Source organism: Adelges cooleyi, unplaced genomic scaffold, assembly GCF_023614345.1.
Source record: "Adelges cooleyi isolate 19-005CV unplaced genomic scaffold, UGA_ACOO_1.1 ACOO_flye_CR_arks_rails_tigmint_CR_PRNA_41, whole genome shotgun sequence".
Classification (NCBI taxonomy): domain Eukaryota; kingdom Metazoa; phylum Arthropoda; class Insecta; order Hemiptera; family Adelgidae; genus Adelges; species Adelges cooleyi.
Window position 1 is genome coordinate 2,735,635 of NW_026096090.1, and position 20,051 is coordinate 2,755,685.

Genomic DNA, 20,051 nt, shown 5'->3' on the forward strand with positions numbered 1-20,051 from the left:
TTTACTCGTGTAGAAGATATTATTTAGTATTAGATATTTAGATATTTAGATTAGTTAGTTGATGGAATTTTGAATATTTCTTATCTCTATGGCGTTCTGTTAAAAGTTGATGTCATATATTATATAATAGTCAATTTTGATTACAATACCAAAGGTGCTTCGTTGTTTAAATTTGGAGGGAGGGATAATTTGAAAACTTCTGTACAATAATATAGTAACAATATATCTACACACAAGAGAGGAATGTAAAGAGATGTGTGCGGAAAGTTATGTAAATTATAACCTGAGCGAGGGTAGGAAAATAAAACAATATATTTTACAAATTTAAATTATATTAATATAATTTCTTATTTCAAACGAATGGATTCAAATTTCAAACTCCAATTATAATTATAATTCGAAAACAAACTAATTATTGCACAGTTATATTACTATAGAATGTGCGTATACATGTTTTTTTAATTGTAAAATAATAATTAGAATGGCTAATAAAAGATAATTTTATTACGAGATAGAGAGAAGCAAGAGAACAATTAAAAATGTATAAAATGTTCAATAACAAGTACGTTTCATCGTAATGACAGTTTTATTATTAACTATTAAATATTAATACAAATCTGTTAAAAATTAAGAAGCATTAGGCAATAGCATATAGGGCATAGGCTATCTCGCTAAGTAATTGTATAAAAAGTAGGTTGAATGCAAAATCCTTTAGTATTTAGGAATTCAAGTACAAACTACAATCTACAACTAGATTACAAGGTTACTAGATTTAAATTTTTAAGTTTTAAACAAATATTTCGAGCCAAAAAATAATAATTATTGGCCTACATTTAAGGAACATAATTTTGGTATACACACTAACCGTATGTGCGATAATTGCCAAGTTTACCGTTATTACCGAATTCCCGGCAAATACCGATGTTTACGGTAAATACCGTACTTCGATAAATATCCAAAATACCGCGATTACCGTTCATACCGGTGGTAATAAAATAATCGCGATTACTAGTATTCGAATATCAAATACCGCCAACCAAGTAGATATTGTTTGTATATATTATTATAGAAGTTAGAGCACTGTACTACGTCGAGTGGCGTTTCACACGAGTGAAATACTATTATGCTGTCCAGCTATCGCTTTTGTGCGATGACGTCGTGTCGTCTATAGAGCGATATAGGCGTATACACACGTTGAACATTCATTGAATCATTTTTTTAAAAACTTGTATTGTGCAGTTGCCGCTGCCACATCAGTGCGTATTTATCGGTGGAGGTGGCGAAGGAGGCGCGCGCACGTCCTTGGCACGGTAAAAATACAGCCGGAGCGGGCCGCAGACGACGAATAGGTAGGTAAAACGTTAAGCACATGACATCATCAGCACTAGGCCAGCAGTCGCAGCATACGGTCCGTAACATATTTTAGAATATTACTCGTTTCGACAGTGCCGGATACGCGACAAACATAAATAATAATAACAATACAAAAAATCCGTTTCTAATTTTGTAATACTATCACTTTAATCCGCGATTCTCGCCTATTGTTGTTTATTCGATCGTACTGCGCACACGGGTCACTGCCCACTGGCCGAGACAAGCACACAGCTTTAACACCACCGCGCCAATACCGTTCAAGTCTCCGAGCGTCTCACTCAACATGGCTAAATACGCCACCGTCAAAGTAAGATTAATTTTAGTGAACAAATCAATATCATAACCAATAATATAACAACCAAGCCGAAGCCGTGAAATCGTCATTATTATTATCATTTTTTTTCCGTCAAATACACCGCACAATGATAATAACGATATTTTGGTGTCACAAATGCAGCAGACCCAAAAAAATATACCGTGCCGAATCCAAGTGGTACATAACATTCTTAAACGTAATGCTCATTATGCACAATATAATATTTTATAATACACCAAGTTGTTCCAAGCACGCAACATAGTATAATGTAAAGCGTCGTTATTTTGTTTTAGGGTTTTTCGATAACGCGATTTCGCTTTTACGTAACTTTTAATTGGTACGTTTATATACATCATATTATCATAACATTGCAAGTATATATATATATATATCATGTAATACGATAAATCGGATTACTTAGGCGAAGAAACGGCGGTCAACCTATTAGAAAAAAATCATTAAACTAACCCGAACCATTATACATTTTTAAACTGTACAAAAACATATTTATTTTAATTTAGAGTGATTGGTTATCAACTAGATTGCATTAATATTATTATAACCGTCGCGTTTGGGCTCAATTTATTTTACGCGTCTTATCTATTTTAAATATTTCACCAATTAAGTTGTACGTAATATTATCTGTATTAACCAGTAACCTAATGAACTCTCTTTGGCGGACCAATGAGCGATTAGGCCAAAACTGTACCATTATAATATGTGTTATAAAAAAAAAATACAATTATAAAGTATTAAAAACTTTCAACATCAAAAGAATAAAACGAAAAACACGCTTTTGGACTTTAATACTTCCAACTCCATGATGTTTTTATTATTTTATGTCTATATATGTTCGGGTACATGAATTATTTTCAAGTAGTGTATGTTATTGTTTGTTATTTAAAAAATATAATTTATTTTGTTGTTTTCCAGTAGGTGAAATATTTATTAATTATGAACCAACGAGTTATAATAGATAAATGCATATTTTTAATCTACGAAAAGTAAACTAATTTGAATTGTAAATATATGTTATGTTACATATTTGTTATCAACATTTTCGATTATTTAAAAATAAAATATATTAATACTTTCTCAAGCTTCGCAGCTTAAGTGAAAACTGCATTCACTGTTGGGTTGTCGCAATATTGTTTATAACTACCACTTATTTTGTGAACTATAGTAAATTTAGGAATAGAAATTTGTATTGTAGTTGTTTTACTGTAGAGGAAGTCCTGCAGTATGTTTTAGTAAATATTAGATAATCATTAAGAGAACAAGACGAAATATTAAGCAGAATATTTATTTAACCCTCATATTTGAGAAAAATGCTAAATAGGTATAGGGTATTGCATTTTCTCTATAAATAAGCAGCTCTATAGCTCTTCAATTAGTCTTGATCGATTTTGAAAATGTGTGACCTGTTTGCTGCACCGCAAATACTGTTACTTTTATGCTAAATATTACGCTATTGTAACGTTAAAAACAGTAAAATGTTATGGTAACCAAGCGTTCTTTGCATTCGTCCCTATTACGACATTAGCAGTCAGTAATTGTATAATATTTTGTATGCACGTTACATACGTCTTTTTTATGGTTGTCAATGTAGTATACATGTTAGGCTCATTAGTCTGACGTTTAGATATTTATATGAGTTATTACAACCTACTTAACCGCTTGCCGATCGTCAGAAAATCAATCGTAAACAACATAACTTCTGTCATCTCGAATAATTTCAGTGGATGATTTTTTTAATGACTATTAATTAATGACAACTGTTAAAAGTAAATATAAGTCCTGTGCTCTTAGAATAATTTCATTGTGATATCAGACAACATCCGAGCAATCAACTTGGAGGTCACCATCAGTTTTAATTACTAAAATGTACTTTATACTTTGTAGGCTTACGTTTGAAACTGTTTATTGCTATAACTGTGTGGCAAACATGACCTAAATGTTGATCAAACAGAACTTAGCATCGGAGTCGATAAGAAATTTAAACAAATTTAACGACCCATTAAATAATTATGCTAGAAAAGCATAACTGGAACGTTAACTATTGCACTTGTAGAATACATTATCGGTTTTAACAGATGATTGTGATTGAACAAATTGAGTGTTTGCATAATATTTGAGAAATATATAAACGTGCTTTGGCAACAGTGGCAAAATTATGAACAATCAACACACACAAAAAAAAAAAAAAACAATAAGCATAATTTCATATTCTGATTTTTGTTGGCAATTGTGGTTCATTGAACTCAAAGATCCAATAGTCTATTGAACATACTGCGGTCGGAAATTGAGTAAGTATATTGAAAATCTAGAGACTTGGGACTAAAACGTATTTATCCAGACAAAGCGTGGCTAGAAAATTGTCAAGGGGCAGTATGGTTTGAATATTTATAGTTGATAGTGATAGGCTAAAAAACTACCCATCTACCCATCCGCAAGTATACACTTCTTATCTCTGGGTATGCCTTTGTAACCGTGTTTTTTTTGACGTGCTTATACATACTAGAAACACATTTTTCAAAGTCCATATGTCCAAAAATGATGCCATAATAATAATATAAGTTATGTTAAACGAAACCAGCTGTAACGTTTTATAGTAATTGTATTATTTTTCTTTTTCAAGTGTACTCCCACTGTGTTCCCAGCTCCGACCTTCGATGCCAAAGAAGACGCTACGACTTTGAAAAAGGCCCTGAAAGGTTTTAGTTGCGACCAAAAAGCAATAATTGACGTGTTGGCCAATAGAGGCATCGTGCAACGCATCGAAATCGCCGAGGCCTTCAAGACACTTTTCGGCAAAGTACGGTTCAGTTGTTAAACGACAAGTCATATTTTCAAAATAATACTTTTTTAAATGATACTTAATAAATAAATAGTATACTAAATAAAATGTTTTTTGTTTGAGTTGATTGCGAATTGTTGTTGTGTTTGGTTGTCAGGATTTGAAAAAGGAGTTAAAAGGAGGACTCGGCGGAAATCTCCAAGAAACCGCGCTAGCCATGATAACACCGTTACCGGATTTCTACGCAAAAGAATTGCACGAAGCCATATCCGGAATAGGCACCCAAGAGGAAGTGATCATTGAGATCTTATGCACTCTAAGCAACTATGGTGTGAGGACCGTGGCCGAGTGCTACGAAAAAAGTAAGTAATATTTTCACGTGAGTTGCAATAACGATAGTACTTACAATAACGTCTCATCATCTCATAAAAACGTTAATTTTAACATAGTTGCTATTAAACTAAGAAATCAAATTTAGATAGTGGGGTTTAATTTTGAATTCTAGTTTCACGTTTATCATTTTATCTGGGCGGTAAAGGTCGAATTCTATGTCGATCAAATCGACCAAATTGATTGTCGCGTTGTTTTTTTACTATCGACAACAACTAACCTAGAATAAGTAATCAATTTAATAAATGCGTGTTGTACGAAACCTATTAAAATTATTATTATAGGCTATGTTAAAACTATAGCCTTAAACAAAGAAGTGGGTCTTGGGGAATTTAGGGGATTTCCTTTAACAAATGTCAGTTACGCTGTATTAAAAAAAATTCGTCTAACATTTTGTACTTGGTATAATTTTTTTGTGAGCTTGTCGTTCCCCAGATGTTTTGGCCTGTGTGGATTTATGTTTTCGGAATAAATAAAATATAACTGAACGACTGTGGTGATTGATATAGGACGATAGTGTCGCCACAAGCATTATTGACAAAGTATTAATAATACTTCAATGTTAAAACGTTTAAGGCGTCTTGGCAGAGATTCCAACGAGGCTTTCAATATTTGATATTGGGCGTTTTGTTATTGTATTTTGTTTAACAAATAAAAGTTATATTTTTAAAATTATTGGCATCGATTATAGAGAATAATCGTAGGCGGAAAATTATAAAATGCAGTTTTTTAAATATTGTTAAATATATACAAAAAAAAACTAACTAGAATCAGAATGGTTTTATTTCGTTGAAATAAAAAAAAACAACGAACTGTACGAAAAATTAACTACTATTTTTTCACAATGGTAGATGATTATCCTTGAATATTAACGGAGTATGTATGCATGTTTGTATACTTGTTGTATTTTTGGTGGGAGTCGTTTTCATAAAAAGTTATTATGGTTTACAACACTGAACACATTTTATCGTCGCTAAGTAATTGGCCTTGTGTGTGCTGGTAATGAAATCTCAACATTGTATGTTGATTTTTATCTACTCAGCATAACAAACAAATAAGTAATAATTTAATAATTAGTATTGTCCAAATTCGTTCAAAATATCGCCTTAAAAAGGTGGCCACAGAAAGGGGACAATTCCTTTTGGTGGACAGCTACTCTTCTCTGTCTTGTAATGCTGTCTTTATCTATACAATTGGTTTCATTTATCTCAAAATTTTTTTTAAATTTTACATTAAACCGTTCAAAAACTGGCAATATTAAATTGCATTTAAGTATATTGTAATTTTTTTATTTTTATAAAATGTTACCTTGAATGTTATTCAAAACCAGCCAACGTTTATAATTAATTATTTAAAATTTTAAAAGGTAATAAAATATATTCGCTACCATTTTAAACCGTTTCAAAAGTTTATATGACTAGAATTTATCAAAAAATATAACAAATTAAATACTGTTTATTATTGTAAACTAACATGTCTCTAAAAATTAAAACTACGAAATTCTAATATTTTTCAGAAAACATGAGTGTGTCACGTTAAATTGATCACCCTGTATAGTATTATTAAATTATAAAACGTATATAAATGTAATACATTTTTTAGCTATGCTTTTTTGTAAATTATTAGGTACTTTACAAAGTACTCTCAAAAGAATTATTGTTTTGAAAAGTTTAGTATCTACAGTTTCAAGACAAATACTAATTCAGTTATACACGTATGCAAGTTTTACCACCATAGATAACATCAGATCGTCAAGTGTAAATTATAGCGTACTGCACTTAATTTTTTTTTATAATAGATACATTCTTTTTTATTTTTTTAGTCTACGGAAACTCTCTCGAAAAAGACATAAAAGGCGACACTTCTGGTCATTTCAAACGCCTGTGCGTCTCTCTGTGCTTGGTGAGTACTAACCGTTGAGTTAAATTTCAATAGTATGAGTGTATTGTGTGTATTGTAGTTTTGTGTCAATGACGTACCTATTAAATTAAACTTGAACAGGGTAACCGCGAAGAAGATCCAGTAGTGGACGACGCTGCCGCCAAGGCAGACGCCGAGGCACTGTACAATGCTGGCGAGAAACTCAAATGGGGCACAGACGAGTCAGTTTTCCACAGGATTTTGGTGACCAAAAGTTATCAGCACCTGAGACGAGTGATCTTGGAGTATGAAAAGTTGACCAACAAAGACCTCGAGGATTCGATCAAGAGTGAATTTTCCGGTGACATCTGCATGGGTCTTCTGTCCTTAGGTGGGTGCAAGTTGCAACTATCAGTGACGAATATTATTGTGTAATATTAGATTGTACCAAAGCGAAATTTTTATCGTATTGTACAGTGTACAATATCAGTGTGAGAAAAATCCAATAATAGAATACGTGTCACGCCTACTTATGAGAGGGTATAAACATATTACATGTGGTTGCAGTTTCTGTAAACGACTAACCAGTATTTCGTTCATGTATTAATGACACTCCGCTCGTGACATGGTATAGTTGTTGCGGATAACTTTAAAATGGCCTAATAATAGATTTATGATTTTTTTTCATGATGTCATTGTTTCGACGTTCAACTTGAGCTCTATAAAAAAATTTGCTTTTAAAACTCGAGGACTAAAGTATTTCTTTGAAGTAGCGTTAATCGAATTTCCGATTTTGTATGTACAACGGAAAAAATGGTGTAACAAGAAATTATGAAGTATATTTTTACAAGCCATTAAATGTTATATATATATATATATATATAAAGTATTTATCATTATAAACTATAATATTGATTACTGTGTAGTGTGTAATAACAGTTAGCCAAAGAACTTGAATCTCTTTACAGAATTGAAATTGGACTAAATTATTTTGTCGAAATGTCGTCTGGCTTTTTGGTCTAAAAAAAACCAAAATGGCTTTTACTCATAGAAAAAATTATTTAAATTAAAAATAATACTTTGAAGCTTATACAAATTAACCGGTAAATTAATTGACATGGTCGAAATTTACTAAATCCTCTTTTTACTTAAATATTGCCTATACAAAACTCCTTAAAACAGACGGCATGCAATTTAATAATTTTTCTATTTATTTGTAGCCTTCATTGTGCCATATTACATAATAATTATTAAAATATGTATGAGGATTAATCTTAGACATAAAAATCACTTAAATTATAATTAGATAACCAAACCAGAGGTTTAAAAGTATTACAACTAATACAATATTTTCTAGGTTAGGTTAGGTTTGGTTATAATTGACTTTCCGTCCCTTCAAAATTAAGTTAAAATAATAGTCCATCCCTGTATGCTTCCTGCGGGTTTAGGCGGATTTTTTTATTTTAACTTTTAATTTCTATTCCAGCTTCTAAACATATATTTTATTAAAAATATATATGAATAGTTAAAAACCCTATTATTTTAGTTTTACAATCTGGTTTTGATATTTACATCTCATAAAATAAGGATTTATTCATATTAGAAAATAATATCAAAGTATAGTGCAAAAAAAAAATGTCGGTAGTGTTTTGTTTATGAGATTTTCTTTTTTTTAATTGTCTCATATTTTCTTGTATTATTCTTATGCAAGGTAGTTACTGTATGCTGAATGTCGCATATGTCTATGTAGTATTGCCATCACTGATCCGTCAGAACTCGGAAGTATTTCGAAAACCATTTGTAATATAATATATTATTTACATTTTTGCAGTTAAATGTATCCGGAGCAAAGTAGATTATTTTTCGGAACGTCTGCACAAAAGCATGGCCGGTCTGGGAACGGACGATAAGACTTTGATAAGGATTTTAGTTTCACGGTCAGAAATCGATCTTGGAGATATTAAACTGGCGTTTGAGAGGATGTACGGTAAATCTTTGGAATCCTGGGTTTCTGTAAGTCAATATCAATATACCATATTTTATTAATATTTTAAAAGATCAGCGTTTTGTAACTAACTAATTGCAGTAATTTTGTATTGCAGGGGGACACTTCTGGAGATTACAAAAAGTTACTGTTGAAAATCGTCGGACAGTAAATTTCCATTCTTGAACATTTCTTTTCTATAATTTATTATATTATTATTATTTTAAAATACTATTATTTACTGCTAATGCCAATTTTTCGTCCAATCAAACTATTACATTTAATCAATGTTCGTTATGTTTGAAATCCAAAATAAAAATTGATTTATTAATTAATTTTCATAATATTGTATATGCTTTCGTGTAATTTTATTTATAATATACTAAATCCACTTCTAAGCAAGTAACTTCCAATTATGAATAACTCGATGAAAATGGCCGATTGTCCACTACAGACCACATGTATTATTGTCTACATATGTCTTGATATTACACAGAACACTAACTTGAAGCTTATAAGTATTTATTTGTTTTGTATTAATAATCTTGTATTTTTATATTTTATTTTTTGATATTATATTTATATAACCTTATGCCTCTTAAATTATACATGTGTAGCTTTTTAAATTGTAACTAAAATGTAATACGATTTTTAAAATGTACTATAATTAAATAATATATTTTATTATGAATTTATTTTTTTCTTTAAAACGTGTATGTACGTTGATTAAGAGGACGCCACACCGGCCATTTCTAAGGAGCAAAGTATAGGCAATTTTTCGAAAAATCTTAATTTAGAGTTTGAACTATAATATGTATACTTATTAATACAGTATTGAGGATACTTTGTCGATTGCCATTTTTTTTGCCAGACTATCACAATCATTTCTATAGGATAAAATACAATTTTTTTGCCATCAAAACTGCTTTGCGCGGATTAATTTTACTCAGGTTTCATACATAGTAAAGGAAAGAAATGTATACATTTTTTATACATGACATAATTATTTGTGCTCCAGCATCCGTATTTTTTCGATATACCTAAAACAACCGACGCTATATCATTTTTAAAAAAGTCCTTTCTTAATTAATTAATTATTCATCAACTGCTTGAAATATTAAAAAAAGGGCTATGATAGAGCACAGACAATGTTGTTGTCTACATTATGTGAAAATTTAGTTTCTTAGTTTTGATCACAGCCTTTATAAAATTAATCCGCGCAAGGTGGGTTTTTTGAAGAAAATAACGGGTGTGTGACGTCCTCTTAATATTATACATATTTTTTATAATAATTGTGTTTAGGCGTTAAATTAGTTAAAAAGGAATAAAAATACTTGAAAACACCAAATTCTTAATTGTCGATGTATACAGGGTGGCCCAGGAAGATTTGACAAATTAAATAACTTTTGTTCTAGTGAATATTTTTAAGATTTTTTTTTTTTTTTTAATAATTTATGCTCATTTACGCTATAAGCACCACGGTTTTTAATGCACTCAACAATTTTACTTTTTAAAAAAGAAGTAAGCGCGTAGAGCTATTTTTATCTGCGCGCGTTTCTCTACCGCACTCCACCTTCCATCCTACACTTTAACCTTTAGTAACTTAAAAAATAATTGTCCAAATCAGGTTATCGAGCAGTTAAAATTTTCAGCAGATTATTCTTAACAAAATGGCTATCTTGAATTTTTTTAAAAAAATGTAACAAAGCATTTTTTAAAATAATTTAAAAAAGTAAAATAGTTAAGTGCAATAAAATACATAGTGCTTATAGCGTAAATGAGTATAAATTATTTTAAAAAAAAAATCTTAAAAATATTCACTAGAACAATAGTTATTTAATTTGTCAAATCTTCCTGGGCCACCTGTATACAGTTTATAGATAAAACATTGTTCACACATTTTTATTTAAAATAGCTCGTTTTTTTTGCCGAAATTACGCTTCTGTAAACGGCGTATTTATAGGCAACACATATATCTCGAATGAATAAATATTCCAAAACAAATAATAAATTTAATTCAGGCTCTTTGTGTGTGTTAATTAAGTGAACCAACGTTTAGGTATAGTATTAACTTTGATGTTTTTTTAAAACTAAAATGTTTTACCGACCATAAATGAGCTTTTTATCAATAAGTGTTTTTCCATCCAATTTAATTAAAACCTTCACAAAATCTGAAAATTATGGTATGATAATTTTCCAATATTATTTTGTGTTAGGCATTCATTATATTATTGAAGTTTTAATGTCAATTAGTAAATCGTTTTTAGTTACAGCTTCTATACCAGTGACCGTCAGGATAAGTTTTTATTTTATGTTTAGTTTATCAATTGTTTCTAAAAATATTTTTATTTTTATGGTGGCCACAATTTTAGAGGTCTCGACCTCGAATCTATATAAACATTATATCCTGTTCTATTCTACACACCAAATTTATGATTTAACATTTCTATAATAATGCGGCCGTAACTATTAATTAAATTAGAAAAAAAAAAATCCCTCGACCTTAAACTTGGTTAAGGAAAATAATTCGGCTTGCTCTGTGGACTGGTATCTTATTCTCGAATGACATTGGGTAAAAATACTATAGTTAATAATTAAATTACCCTCCTTTAATTGTTTCAACAATAAAATACCGCAAATATTTTGTAAAACATATTATTTTTTATTTTGTAGTTACATTGCGTCCAAACACAAAAGTAATTTTAGTTGAGCAACTTGTAAAATCTGTTCTATAGTGAATAGTCAGGAATTTATGACATGCTTAAAATGAGTTACGCTCCATAAAATTAAAATTAGCGCAATGGATAACAACGTAATATAAAAAAAAAAAAAAATTGTTTTGTTTGCATTTTATTTGTATTTATAGTATACTTACTTATAAATTTGTTCAATGATAGTTCTACCCATTTTTCCTACAAATAGGCATTAAATGTAATTTAACGTTATAACTCATTTTTATCTAAAAAAGTGGTTTTTAGAAATGGTTGTTTGTTTCGTGTATCTACTAAACTTTTTCTATTATTAACAAATTAATTATTATAAATAAGTTACTAATAGAATAGTTTTTGAATTTATTTAGGTATTAGTTCATTGCGATATAATTATATTTTGTTTGTAAAAGAATCCGTAACAAACAATAGAAAAGTATGCGTCATTTATTTAATAAATTTGAATAAGTGACAAAAAACATTAGAAAATCATTAAATAATAAAAAGTATTCAAAAAGCATGAATATTAAAATTTTTTACTTTGAATGGACGTACATTTTTGAGTATATTTTGCAGGGAATAATGTGACAGTTACTTTTCTTGTTAACATAATCATTTTATGAGTATAAATGTGAAAACGCGACTTTTTAAAATAGGACAAACATTCCATACAGTACATTATCATCCCGATATGGGTCTGTATATTTATAGTTTGCATCGCATAGATTTTTTTCTTAGAAAAAATATTTAATTAAATAATATCCAGTTCGTATGGGTATTCAATTTGGACATAACAACTCAATGTAACATAGTTTAAGACAATTTTATACTGGTAAAAAATTATATCATTAATTAAATGTGACATTTGTTCGTTTTTCTGTACAGCGTCGTAAATCCCACGCGAAAGTAGCTTCACGCACGGGTTCCAGTCAGGTTAAAAACGGCGACACCGCTCGTGTGATTTAATCTGTTTTTTTTCCGTACTCTAATACATTTTAATTGGGCGAATTTTGTGTATACATATATTTTACTAGTGTACTTAAAATAGAGAAAAGTGCGAAAGCAAATTAACGCGCCGTGGTGGTCTGCATGCATGGTCGCTTTCCGTCAAAAAGAAAAAAAAGTGCACAAATTATTATAATAGTACATTGTACTATTTTATATGCTATATAGGCCATAGTCATAGTGAAATTTCGAACAGGTGTCCAGATGTTTTTGTGTGTGTTCTATACGAGCATATAAAATAAAACATCATATCCAACATATGTTAGCACAATTAAACATGACTTTTTTCAACCCCATGACATTAGATTCATAATAAAATAAGTAGTTACACGGTCATCACTATATTCTGCTTCAGTCACAGTAATCCGTTCGAAATGTTGTTATGATTTTAATCTCACATCATAAAATTATAAAATGAGCAAAATAAATTAGAAAACAATTAATGCTATATTAACTAACCTGTTGAAAAGTTAAATGATCACATTTATGAAAATATGTGACTAATTTCGATAAAAGTGTCATCCAGGTAAAAATAATTGACCAACAAGTAACACGAGCTTCATAACTAGCTGTCAAAGCCATTCTATCGGATTTTATCATTGGGCGTGACAATGGTTTTTTGAATAATATAGTCTATTGATAAATACATCGGTTAATAGAACCCTACCCCTTTGTCGAGATACGGTCGAGTAAAATAACCTAAAAACTATACTATAATAAGCTTAGACGACTTCTTTCTTTCCGACATCTTGGAACATAATTAAACGGATTGATGACGAAGAAAAACCAAAGTACTCGTGTCTTGTGGTTTCAAAGATGGGTCTTTTCGTGTCTTTTGTTTTCGTACACAATGGGCTACTGAATACAAATACTACGAGTGACTGCCTATTTAAACAAATTAGTTACCAAGTACCAACTTATCTTACTTTAATAATTTCTTATTTAAAAGTAGTAGGTGTAATGAATTAAGACACCTCTCGTATGCATTATACTTGTATTTTGACACCTTATGGCTTATACAGTTGCTGTTAACCATCATAGAATTTATTATAATAAAGACAAGACTAAAATATAAGCCCATAACACGTGACGTCCATTCTAAAACGATTGTTCTTCTTCGGGTATACGTAGTTATTACAATATGAGTAAATACAAGTTACTCTAAAACCTTTACAAAATTTATATGTATTATGATGTATACAGGGTAATTCTAATTTCATTGCACAAACAACTTTTATTACAAACTCGACTTTTAAAAGTTACCTTTTAAAACTACCCATACAAATTTACATACCTACTTTATATATTAAATATAATTTTTGATAATTTTATTTCGACTTTTTTAGCTCAATATTATTTCATTGAAAAAAATTACTTTAACCTGAAATTTGGATAACCCCGTGTTTATATATATATATTTACTTTATAAGGTATAACTTATAAGTAAGCAAAGTAGTTAAATAGTTTAAACAAAAGACTATAAGTATTTACTATATATATATGTATATTGTATATATTTTCATCTAAAAATTAAAAGTAAATTTAGTTTTGGAAAACACTTAGTTGAAAGCAATAAGGACGTATGCGGTATGTGTTCTGGTATTACAGACAATTGATGAAAACAATAGAGTTCAGTCGTCAAAACGGAAATTAATTAATTGAATAATTATATGAAGTGACCTTTACTTCCTATAATTTGTGTGCCAATTCGAGCCAATAAACTATATGACAATTATAATTTGTGTTATTTTTGTGCATGTGTGTTAAAAACCCGACAAAACCCTATGGAAATTTCCATTCCGACTCAATGTCAGGCGCTCGTCACTTTTGTGGTATATAACCTAAAACCGAAGCTTTGACAGCCGTCATATGTGTGATTCGCTTTGATCGCGTCGCGTCATGTATGTGAAATTATCATCCGCCGTATGGCTTTTGGCCATTTTTATAGATCAAACCGTGAGTAATTCGCAGTAACCTATTAAATAAACTAATAATAAAACCAATAATTCAAATTTAAAAGTTCATAGATATTATTGTACCTATTAATTTTTTTTCTCCTTTATTTTACATATACGATCTATACAATTTAAGTACAATAAGTATTTATGATGACAGGTAAATTATAGACTTTGAAAGTATGAAAAGAGAAGCCGTCCACTGACGACACTCTTATTAACTTCGTTTTTAATTAATTGATAGTGAGAAGGTCTCTGCACCACTTCCTTTTAAGTCTACCTATTGATTTTATTTTTTAAAACCAAATTAATTTTTTTACCATTTAATAGTTGCCACGAAGATATTTGAACGTTATAACTCGTTATGAACTAAATATTTCTTATCGAAATTCTGCACAACGTATTATGTTTTATTTTTATTAATAATCGGTACTAGTTTAGCTACTTAGCTATAGATATGGTACTTCCCTTTCCAAATTAAATTTGGCATAATTGTACTACTTTATTGGAATAAATGTACATTATACATCTAAGAGACTGTATTAAAAAAAAAACACTTGAAAGCTTTTATGTTATTTTTTTCAGATATGCCAATCCAGCGGTGGTGGTTCGGGGTGGCGGGTGGTAGCGCTGGTGGTGGCGGTGGTAGCAGTGGCGGTGGAGGCTCAGGTGGAGGGCCTGGCGGTGGTTCAGGCGGATCGCATGGAGGTGGTTCCGGTGGCGGCGGATCGCAAGGAGGTGGTTCCGGTGGCGGCGGATCACAAGGAGCTGGTTTCGGCGGTGGCGGTGGTGGCATGAGCGGCATGGGTGGTATGAGCGGTATGGGCGGCATGGGAGGCATGGGCGGCATGGGCGGTATGAATGGAATGATGGGCGGCATGCCGGGAATGCTTCCGTTCCCGTTCTTCCCGCCGTTCGGATGTGAGATTGATTGCAACTTCCCAATACCTATGCCTATGCCTCCGCCTATGCAACCTCAACAACCGAGTAGACCACCACAAACTCCCCCACCAGGTAAAACAATTGAATTAATTATGTACAGAATCATGGGATTCTAAAATAGAAACTCTTTAATCATTATAATCGTTTACAAACAAATATATAAATACAATAAACAAATTTAATTTAAAAAAAATCAATTAATTCGTAACTAATTAGTTTAATTTTTTTATTTAAAAACTTATTGGTCAGACTTTAGGGTTACGCCATGGACTATTTTAATTTTTAGGGTTTCGTTATGAGGTTAACACTTTAAACCCAAAGTTAAAATAATACTATATGCACTTACGGGTGTGTAGGCTGTAGTATTAATTTAATAATGGTGGATTTCCTTACTCCGAAAATTGTTTTAAAAGTTTTAAACTAATTATTAGGTATTTGGATTAAATCGCTCTGGCTGTAGTGTTCTCACAAAAGTGGGAAGTAAAAACGAATTTTACCCGCAGTTAGTTTAATTTATAAATATTATGAGTCATCACTCCCATAAGAAATTAATATGATTTGAATAATAACATTATAATTGGAGTTCATTAACGTTTTAACTTGTTCAGCGGTTTCGATTGAGGAGCTCGCATTTGTTAGAAACGTTACGACTTTTATTTAATTAATCATTTCCGTCCATGTCGATAACTTCAATAAATTGACATACGACGTTTGGAACTACTTTTTCTTCCCACTAGCTTCTTGTTTCGCGTGACCCAACTACTTTTGTCCAGTAGGCTCTGTGACACCATGACCTAGTCCAATCGATAACCTAGTAGAGGTTCAGTAAACATGTGAACGGTATTCAGGCATTATAATAGAGGAGATAGGAAAGACTATACTGTGGCGGTTTTGATGTGTTACAAGGAGAGATGAGAAGGAGGCTGTAAGAGCGGTACTGGAAATAAACATTGGAGGAAAGCCTAGAAAATATGGAAGATATCCAGTGTGCTTGGTGAAGACGCGACAGGTCACGTTGAGTAGTGTCTATGGACTATGATGGTCGTTTATAAAGGTTTGTTGTGGTACTGACATGACACCAGTAAACTGAGATACCAATAGATTATTTTTGGACCAGTGTCATTGATATTATTAATTCAAGACAGCTGAACGTCAAATTATAAAAACAATTAATGGATTACCTTCAATGCTAAACGATACACAGTTGTTTTTTTTATCAAAATATAAGTAAACAACCGACAGCGTTAATTAGTTATAAAATAGTAGATTATAAACTAGGGGTTCGTTTTCTAAATTTAGTAAATTTAAGTGACTCTATGCTTTTAGCGACTCAACCGCCGCCGACAACTCCGAAAATGCCCAGCATGCCGCCTCAACCACAAATTCAACAGCCCATTTACAACACTCAGGTGTACTACATTTATCCTAACTGGTGAGTTTTAATAAGTAGTTGTATTATTTTTAACTTCTGTACATAAAAATACAATATCCATATTTGTGTTTAAAGGTGCACCGGATGGTGTCGAATGCTGTACAAGCCGCAACCAATGTACTACCAACCGAACTGTATACTGTTTTCTTGGTTGGGTATATGATTATTTATTTTATCGTTTATTTATTCGTTTGAATACTAATTTATTTTAACTTATTCGCGCACAAATGTACCTATTTGGTGTAATAAAAAACAAAAACCCAAAGATTTTTAAATAATTTTGTTTTATTGTTATTTTTAATAAAATCAATTTGTTTAAAATCATTCTTACATATTACTATTCACGAGAACAATCGAATGATATGAATCCTTAAATCGTAAGAGCAATTCGTGATCTATATACAAAATAAATTTATGTTTTGTATATATATATCTCAAATAAATATTATTTTCACTAGGTAATTATATAATCGATTAATGCTAACGAGATATTGATTATAATAATTTGTTTTTATTATATTTAAATATTATAATATGCTTTTTCTTATACAATATACAAAAAGCAGACGGTGAGATGTCACGTGGAAAAATTGCTTAACTAAACAGACAAAAATTACTTTAACAATATTGACCATATTATAATAATAATATAATCATAATAATAATAATAATATCATGCATAATTTATAGTCAACACCAGAAATTTACTTAATAAAGAAAAGTGTTAATAATCATAATAATAATAGATCGATTAAAAAAAATTGTATACGAGTTTCGAACAAAACATAATATCGACGACAGTAAAAAAAAAACAAATAACAATAACGCTTATGACCGTTTTTTTGATTTGATTCAGTGGGGGGGGGAAATAATAATCAACTGGCTAAGATTGTACAACAATAATATGCAAACTAAACTTAATAGAATATTAAAAAAAATCTATATTTACACAAAACAATTTATTTTATAATTTATTTATTTTTACATTTGTTATATCATATTTTTGGTGCAAAGAGTTAGGCTTATCATTGTTATTATTATTATTGATTAACATGAATTGTAGTACATTTATTTGTCGGGTTCCATGGTTGTCAATGCGTAGTAATGTTTAATGTTTCGAATAATAATAATTAGGTTTGCTCTTCCAAGTGCCAAATGTGTTTATAGTAGTTACTATAAAAAAAAACCCGCCGAAATCACAGACCGACACGCAGTGACAACCTTCGGTAAACCTTTTCCCTCTTAACATTTCTATGCTACTTTAATAACTGTATCACTACTACATACTAATTATGTATAATTATTTATTACATTATATAAGTATATACATTTACATTATATTTTATACCGAACAAATAAATATTTATATATTTAAAAAATATATTATAGATTATAGGTACTTATTTACACAAAATAATGATAATGATTAAAATAAAGATGAAGGAAACCCGAAAGCCGGAACGGACCAATAGCAAATTTTTATATTTTTTCCCGATTTTTTTTTTTTTACTTCTTATTATAAATACATTGATAAAAACGTAGTCTCTTAATAATATTATATACACACATATACGCCTAGTAGTTAAAAAGAAAATTAGTGAAAAACCGGGTCGGTCCGTGTTTTCGGTCCCTTCGAATAAAACTATAAGTCTTATTTTAACAGGTCTCGAATCGTTAAACAAAAAAATTGTTTGGACATTTATCTCGTTTACAGTGTTTGTTCTTCAAGACGATTTAACAAGAGAAAACCCCTTTTCAAGACTAGAGACCGCGATAGACTAGAAAAAAAAAATTTGCAACGTAGTACTAATTATATTAACGTTGGAAAAATAACTGTCGGTTGCGCATTTGGATATTAAAGATTTTTTCAACAGTCTTCTGGATTTGAAATGAAGTTTTTTTTTAGTTAAAAACATGTCCGCACTAACGACAAATAATATACAACAACTTAATAATAATAATAATAAGAAGAAAGTATACATAATTATGTATATATATATGTAGATCACAAAAGAAAATAGGACCACTCGCGTGTGAAACAAATCAAACGATTATATTTTTGGGATGCGTATTAAAATCTAAAAAAAAAATTGCACAATTCTTTATATTATAATATTTAATAATTATAAATATTTATATATATAATACGAATAACTATTTACAAAATGATGTGTACAAAACGTCAAATAATATATAAAATAATAATTATAATAATAATAATAAAAACGAATTAACTACGCGTTACTCACGTCGGGGTAGATTGTGGTAACATAATAATACAAATCGATGCGTTTACAACAACACTGTGTTGTTATATCGTTTGGGCTAATCTCTAAAATTCGTTGTTCCAAGTTTTCTCTTCCTTGACCACGCTAATCGGCTCCTGGTCATGTTCGGCGTCCGACTCGTGCTTGACAGAGTCGGTATCGGAAGGGCTGGACCTGCCGGATTTATCTGGATCGTTGACGTCCGTAGGCTCTACCCGGACCGTCTCGGACCTTCTCCTTTCGTTGCACCCGTCGGCCGCTTGCATCACGCAAACACCGTTGATGATGACCTCGGACTGCGACTGCAAGGGCTGCTGTTGTGGCTTGTGTTCGGACTGCAGCCAATCCGGGTTGACCCACTGGGGCGCGGCTGGCTTGCGGCGCGAACTTCCCACGACGGGTACGGCAGGCGCTTCCTCCCGGGCTTCCGACTCGTCGGATCGGCTGGCGTCGTCGTCGTCGTCGTCGAAGTCGGTGTCCATTTCGTGCTTGACGCTCAGGTCCAGGCCGGACATCTGTTCGTCGACGGTGGCGGCCGACGAGGACGAGGAGGTCAACATGGGCATGAACGACGACAGGTCACCGCCGGCAGCGGCAGCAGCGGCGTGCTGCAAGTACGGGTTACCGGCGTTGAAGGGAATGGGTAAGCCGCCAAAGCCTAGCCGGTGACTGAGGAGTATTCTGAACTGGATGGGATCGAATCCGGGCCCGGTCTGCGATTGCTGCTGTTGCTGTTGGGAGTCCGAGTGCGGCGATTGCTGCTTGATCCTCATCCTGTGGTTGTGGAACCAGTTGGTGATGGTCCTGGTGGCCAGGTTGAGTTCGGACGCTAGGAACTCGATGGTGCCCACGCTCGGGTATTGGTCCAGCGCGAACGCCAATTTCAAAGCTTCTTTTTGTTCATCCGAAAATAAAACCTGAGAATAAACGAGAAAAAATTGTTACCAACGAAATATCATGGAGTCCGTTAGACGAATATTAACAACAAAAACATAATATCAGATTTAAACGCGTAATTCAC

General features: G+C 31.5%; 3 protein-coding genes across 6 annotated transcripts in view; 2 read left to right on the forward strand and 1 right to left on the reverse strand.

Moving 5' to 3' along the window:
- Window positions 1-1,169: 1,169 nt before the first annotated feature.
- On the forward strand, window positions 1,170-9,412 carry LOC126841752 (annexin B9-like). Its single transcript, XM_050578383.1, has 7 exons — window positions 1,170-1,681; window positions 4,329-4,505; window positions 4,645-4,849; window positions 6,700-6,779; window positions 6,879-7,128; window positions 8,569-8,750; window positions 8,840-9,412. Exons 1-7 carry the CDS (start codon window positions 1,658-1,660, stop codon window positions 8,891-8,893), a joined length of 972 nt encoding a protein of 323 aa, XP_050434340.1. The 5' UTR covers window positions 1,170-1,657; the 3' UTR covers window positions 8,894-9,412.
- A 4,921-nt stretch (window positions 9,413-14,333) lies between these two features.
- LOC126841990 (WAS/WASL-interacting protein family member 1-like) lies at window positions 14,334-17,017 on the forward strand. The gene is made up of 4 exons (XM_050578824.1): window positions 14,334-14,394; window positions 14,975-15,403; window positions 16,658-16,763; window positions 16,839-17,017. Exons 1-4 carry the CDS (start codon window positions 14,334-14,336, stop codon window positions 16,924-16,926), a joined length of 684 nt encoding a protein of 227 aa, XP_050434781.1. The 3' UTR covers window positions 16,927-17,017.
- A 206-nt stretch (window positions 17,018-17,223) lies between these two features.
- The window catches only part of LOC126841870 (homeobox protein cut), a 31,177-nt gene continuing 28,349 nt past the window's right edge, over window positions 17,224-20,051 (reverse strand). For 3 of the 4 annotated variants that reach the window (XM_050578615.1, XM_050578616.1, XM_050578613.1), the window contains one exon: window positions 17,224-19,947. In XM_050578615.1, coding sequence (XP_050434572.1) covers window positions 19,096-19,947 — 852 coding nt within the window. In that variant the 3' untranslated portion in view covers window positions 17,224-19,095. The remainder of the gene's footprint in view (window positions 19,948-20,051) is intronic. The other variant, XM_050578614.1, reaches the window with a different exon arrangement.